This window comes from Ciona intestinalis, chromosome 2, assembly GCF_000224145.3.
Source record: "Ciona intestinalis chromosome 2, KH, whole genome shotgun sequence".
Classification (NCBI taxonomy): Eukaryota; Metazoa; Chordata; class Ascidiacea; order Phlebobranchia; family Cionidae; genus Ciona; species Ciona intestinalis.
The window spans coordinates 4802904-4809521 of record NC_020167.2 but is presented as its reverse complement, the minus strand read 5'-3'; the positions used below and the strand labels follow the sequence as shown (position 1 = coordinate 4809521).

At 39.0% G+C, this 6618-nt stretch overlaps 1 protein-coding gene across 1 annotated transcript; it reads right to left on the bottom strand.

Moving 5' to 3' along the window:
• Window positions 1-3670: 3670 nt before the first annotated feature.
• LOC100175278 (guanine nucleotide-binding protein G(k) subunit alpha-like) lies at window positions 3671-6256 on the bottom strand. Its single transcript, XM_026840564.1, has one exon. The coding sequence runs from the start codon at window positions 5345-5347 to the stop codon at window positions 4277-4279; it is 1071 nt and encodes a 356-aa protein (XP_026696365.1). The 5' UTR covers window positions 5348-6256; the 3' UTR covers window positions 3671-4276.
• Window positions 6257-6618: the final 362 nt, after the last annotated feature.

Genomic DNA, 6618 nt, shown 5'->3' with positions numbered 1-6618 from the left:
ATTAGGTTGTTGTAATAGGACATGTATTTACTATATTTTCTCAAACGAGTTAGTAGTAAACAAAGAATATTTACAGAATTATACACCCGTAGCCCAGCGAGTCTGAAAGAGCGTTGTTAATTGTTAAAAACACTATTGGAAATATGGGTTTACGTGTTAACAAATTCCCAGTTTACTCCACACAACTATATAGTAAAATAGGGGAAGACGGGACACCTTTAGAACATAATATTCAAATATCCTGACCGTGTTTTAAGCAATTAACAACGGTCTATGGGAGTTGTGAGGATACGGTTTTATCATTCTTTGAATGTTCTTTGTTTACTATCAAATGGGACGGGAAATAGACTGAAAAGGTGTTCCATCTTCCCCCACCCTGTTATATGTAAGATTAGGTATATTTATAAGACAAAAATAGCGCTTTTTTACTTTTGTTTCAAACAATGAGTATAAAAAAAATGATCGGGTATATGTGGGAAGTTTTTATAACTGTCGTCAGCAAATAACTGGTGTACCGAATTTCCCCGGCACGTTAAGGGGTTTCAATAATCTTAGACAAACGTTTACTGATTAAACGTCTATTGTTATGAAAACCTTATGGGCCTGCGTTCGTGTTATATTACTCACGCAACTAAAAACGTTCCACCCGCGGAGATAGCACCGGATAATTAAATTCCCATATGTTTGGAAACTATGCGGGTATAGCACGTACCTTCTTATGCGCAGGACAAATAATAAAGTAATATTTTAAAAGCTGAACTGGCTTCACATATTTTGATCATAAGCACGTTGTAATGATTGTTTTTTATCGTCAAAACCTATTTCTTATTTATTTTAATATGTTTATCACATTCAAGGAGTTACTGATCAAACTTATGTTATATTTGATGTTCACCACATCAGGAAAGGTATTGGTGTTTGTACCAAGACGTGTTGTGGAAATTCGAACCTATGTAACTCATGTTACGTCATATTGACTTACAATCTATATATAGTACTGTGGGGTAAGATGGGACACCTTTAACACACAATATCTAAATATCCTGTTCGTGTTTTAAAAATTTAACAACAGTCTATGGGAGTCGTAAGGATACGGTTTTATAATTTTTCGAACGTTCTTTTTTTACCATTAAATAGGACGAGAAATAGAATGAAAAAGTGTCCCATCTTTCTCACTCTACTATATATGCTATCAGTCGTTCCGTTATTTTGTTGCCAATTAAATGCTAATTTTATATTCGTAAAGTATAAAACAAACAGCAAAAAGTGCAAGACAGCAGACAAATTTATATGCTGGTATAAAATACAAGACAAATCAATACCATATAAACTTTGAAATGTGGGCATATTTTTTTTTATAATGTAAACATTTATAATGTAAGAGAAACATTTATAATGTGGGCATATGTTGTGTAACGCGATTTCGTTTGTTTCGCATTAATAGCAAGTATCAACATGCAACTGTGCTGCTGTTGTGTACGCTGTAACAACATAGACAACATATACGGTCAATCATGATATTTTGCATTGAAATTATCAGCAGCGGAATTTCGCTAGGTGGCGCGGTGGAGATCAAACTACTGCGCCGGACGCCGTTAACTGTGTGTTCAATTAGTATCTTAGTTGGCATTTTTACTACAATATTCATAGTTTTTATTATTTATCATCACAGTAGTTATTTTGACATTTTTTAATTTTTTTTGTTAACATTTCAATAATTGGTATGGTAGGGCGGGGAAAGACGGGACATCTTTGTGTCCTATCTTCCAAAAGGTGTCCTATCTTCCACCCTACTATATGTTAAGCTAAGTGATAAACGATTGAAGTGTCAAACAGTTGGATTTATAACACATTTATACATATTTGAGCAATTTAGGAACAACGAAGTAAAAACATCAGCCATTAAACCACGAAATACCGAGTGGTAAGATGGGATACCGTTAGCCCATTAATTCCATATTCTCTAATTGTGTCTTAAACAATTTTCAAATGTTTTGGAGTCGCAGGGCTACCGTTATATATTAATGCAAATATTATTTGTTTGCAGCAAAATGAGACGAGAAAAGAGAATAAAAACGAGAAATAAGAACGAATGTTTTATCTTACCCCACCCTATTACATTTAAGATTTGGTTTAAAATTATCTCAACTTCACATCTAACATTATACCTGCTATAGGTGTGCGCATGTCATCACAAATGATTTTGTGTTGTTACAAAAACGATATTAAAGTTATTGCTGGTGTACTAAAATGTCACAGAGAAATGTCACAGAGACATTTTCTGTTTTGATAAGTGGCTTACGTTTAGAAAAATGTGAGCCAGTTAGAGCGTGGGCTCACGAAGCGTGTACAAATAAGCCAGGAAATTTATTCTCTGGGTCACGTAACCGCACAAAAACAAACCAAATATAAAAAAGCTCAAAACGATTTACATGAGTTATAAACTCACGCAGAAGTCATAGCCGAGCTATTACTTACTGCTTAGCATACACCTCAGCCCTACTATATATTGACTATTCGTCAATCACATATATACTTCTTTGAAATGGTTTGCGTCTGGGAAAGTGTGATATAGCGTTAGAGACCAGGAACTCTTTACTTGCACCGTATATTGATCTTCTAATGACACAGCAGGAGCAACCGCCACTGTACTTAGTATTGTACCGGAATAACTCAATTATGTGGTGTTCATACACTCTTCAGCTCAACCATAATGGTATGGTTGGGCCGTGATTACATTCTAATCACCGGCAAGTGGATGGCATACCACAGCATACGGAAATATATGGATACTCGCGGTATTGAAGTTTCCGAACGGTTGACAGTTAATCATTAAACTACCCTGCGCTGTTAAAATTGTATTGGGTAAAAACAGTGAAGATAATATATGGAATATTTGGTACGTTAAACCAAGTAAATAAAGTTCAATCTTTATTAGTAATAGCATTGCCATGGGACATGATGACACACCCCCGCCGGGACAACGGTTCGTCGGATTTAGTTAAATCATTCAAGCCTTTCTTCCATCCTTGGTTTTTGTACTATTATTGACCTGTTTTTAAGCCAGCTGTGGTAAAATATATATATAGTCTCTTTAGTTGTAGTAGGGCCCGTACCACGGGAGCTGTAGGCCACAATGGACTTGCTCATATAAACGTCAACTAAGACGTTGCGTCACAGACACACAACGCAATGTCCACCGATCAATAATATATATGCTAGCGACACGGCAGTCATGTGCAGTGTAACGAAATTAGAAGTGAAGGTTGTGTATCTTGCGCAAGCAGCATGAAATTTTTGGGCGACTGAATTATTAATGTCTAAAACAACACGTTTTCCGTACACAGGGAGAATAGAGGTAGGGGAAATGGTCGTTATCGTTGATCTGTCATGGCAATGACTGCTTCTAACGAGGTGTCCTGTTATTTTAGTGGATCCGCCTCATTTTATTTGCCTCACAATTTGTTTTGTTTATTTGTACGCGCTGTGGTAACTGCTTACCAATATATAGACGTCACTGCGGTAGCTGTAAAATAACACCTCTGACAACGACGTGCGCTCTCGAAATTTTTGATGACGCGTGTTTTCATTTGGGGAAATGCGTCCGAATCTGTAATTGCCATCTAACCGCACTGCGGCCAAGGAATATACACACATATGCTCATTCTCACAAGGTAATTGCACATTTTGCAATAACTTTATTACCCGAACCTATACTCACGGCCATTGTTTTTAACGTAAAAAGATTAAGCAAACGGATTAACGACAAACAAATGATAATACAGTTTTAATCGAAAAATACACACAGACACACAATATGTGATCTTATGAGAAAAAATAAATACTAGAATTGCAGCTATGATTGTATGCCAGAATCGCATTAAAATGCAGTTTAGATTAAGCTGTTAGTTTTTGTAAAAACTTGGTTTAATTCGTTTGTTTTTGTTGTTGTTGGTCCACTGTAAAAAAGGGGGGAAAGAAATGTGAAAAATGGAAGGTAGCTGTAGCCATGTAATCTGTAGAATAGATGGTAAAACGCATATTAGGTGACGGTACAAAGTAAGCGCGGGGTCTATAACTTGAACATTCTTTCGCTGCGGTTTTTGTTTTTCAGGTGCACCAAAACCAGTATAGGCTAATAGTGCAATAAATATCTCCATACCAGCCACGCCAAAGGAACCATTGCCCAGCGTTGGCTCCAACCAGACATTGTACCGTCCGGTGTTTATTGTGACTATTGGCTTGCAGTTGTTTGCGAGTTACCCCTGAGTTGTAATTACTCTGTCATAAGCCCCAAGTCTCCAAGCACCTTTGTCAAAATGACGTCAGAAACCGCGTCAAATACGAACTGTACGTTGGTAGTGTCAGTGGCGCATGTAAAGTGAGTGTAAACCATCTTCTCTGGGTGATTGTTCAGGTTTTCGAACTGAAGCTGGATGTAGGTGGCAGCTTGATCGAATGTGTTTTCTCCCTGATAGTCCGGGAAGCACACGTTAAGTGGAGAGTGTTTAATCTTACTCCTGAAGATGTCGGTTTTGTTCAGGAATAGAATCATCGACGTACTTCGGAACCAAGCGTTGTTGCAGATGGAGTCGAACAACCTCATGCTCTCGTGCATTCGATTTGTCTCTTCGTCCTCCGCAAGTAGAAGATCGTAAGCGGAAAGAGCGACGCAGAATATAATGGCTGTCACATCCTCAAAACAGTGAATCCATTTCTTCCTCTCTGATCTCTGTCCTCCGACATCAATCAACCGAAACTCGAGGTTCTTATAATTAAAGTTCGTCTCTGTGATACCAGTAGTTTTAACTCGGGTTCGTAGGACATCCTGCTCGGTTGGCATATAGTCGGCTTGACTTAATCGTTCTATCGATTCGAGGTAATATTCGGCCGAGTCATTAAGCTGGTACTCCCGGGAACGCTCATAGCTCTTTCTGAGACCTGGATCTTCCCAGAGCCTCGCTACTGCATCTCCAATCTCCCCGGAGAGCTCAAAGTCTCCCAACATCTGCCCAGCAGTGAGCACCTTTTTTGCGTCTTCAGTACAGTTTGGATCATCAAATTCGATCTGAAGAGTGGGCATCGCTTTTACGATGGCAACGATCGACTGTACAACGTTGGCGTAAACCACATGCCTGTAAGAGTTTCGTTCTTTTTCGGAGAAGCCATCTTTGTACAAGATTTTCATTTGTTTTGCGATTGTACTTTTCCCTGACTCTCCAGCTCCCAGAAGCAAAAGCTTCACTTCTTTATCGACGTGTTTCGCGTCCTCTTTGATGCCCCTGTCTATCTGACGGGACCTGGTGGCTGCCATCGCATCTCCCGATGTAGAAGAGGCGCATCCCATCTTGAGTAATCCAGGCTTTTATGAGTTAGGCTCTAATCCAAAAATTTGGCATGAAGTTTTCAGTTGCATTAACTTTCTAAAAAAGCACAGTCGTGAAACTAAATTGCAGATCTACTGAAATCAATATGCCAATGATCTGAAACAGAAAACTAATCACTGACTTCATATTATTTTTAAAGATGCAATGAGAAGGCCCAATAAAGTTGCGAAAACTTCCGCATCCTCTAAACGACAATCCGATCACGAGACAACAAAATGCGTGGCCACAACATAAGTGCTGTTTCCTTGCTTAATATAATTGCACGCCCTGGCGTATGGTGTAACCTATTACTTAAACAGTCGCTATCGCTCTACCACCGGTGGCTAAAACCGTCTGAAGGTAAAAAATACCACTTTCAATCGTAAGTGCCTGAACGCCATAATAAACAGGCTGAGTGAAGACGTTAGATTGCCCGAGGGCGTTATACACGGCTGTCCGCTTTTTCGCCTAAAATTAAAGCGAATTAAAACCTGAGCAAACTGTTTTGCTAAAATCAACAACAGAAAGCACACGCTTCCGGAAAAGCATACGTCCTTGCGCGACATGAGCACCAGATGACGTAGCTTGAAAATCTAATACACCTGACCACTATCTTAACACGTCGGAATGCGACACATTACAATGTCTTACGCGATAAATTATTAAGAGGAAAGACGGATTGAACTCACAACCGTGTCTTTCTCGACTACCCAGCTATTTAAATTTAATTTCAGAACTCCTTTCAAATGGTATTTTGTTAAGACTAACCACAGCCTGAATTTATCGACATTTCGATTACTAACTCGACGAATTCTTTCCTTCTATAACGCTAAGTACCTTCTCAGCAGAACGAATCTTCTAATATCGAAAACTTAATGGTGCAAATCGCTTGGACTGAGGCCGAGATGGGAAAATCGAAGGTATTTAATCGTTATTTACGTTCCCTCGCTTAGTGGCACATAATCGCATTCTAAACAAAAGGCTAAACTTCGTTATGTAGTTTACTCACCCAAAAAGCGTCTGAAATCAACAACGCTTAGGGCTTGCGTGTGTGTGCGCGGCGGAAGCGCAAGATGTTTGTTTGTTTGATTTGCACGCGTCTGCTGGAAGTGATAGTGCTTAGCCTGGTTAGCAGTTTGTCTATACATAACTGTCTAAACAAGCGATTTACATCCGTACGTTTTTAGTGAAGAATTATATTCCAGCATACACCAACTTTATACACAACGCGTTACAGCAGTCTGTAGTGAAC

Bases quoted from the DNA above. Each gene is read 5' to 3' on its own strand.
- LOC100175278 (XM_026840564.1), bottom strand. From the start codon at position 5,347: ATGGGATGCGCCTCTTCTACATCGGGAGATGCGATGGCAGCCACCAGG.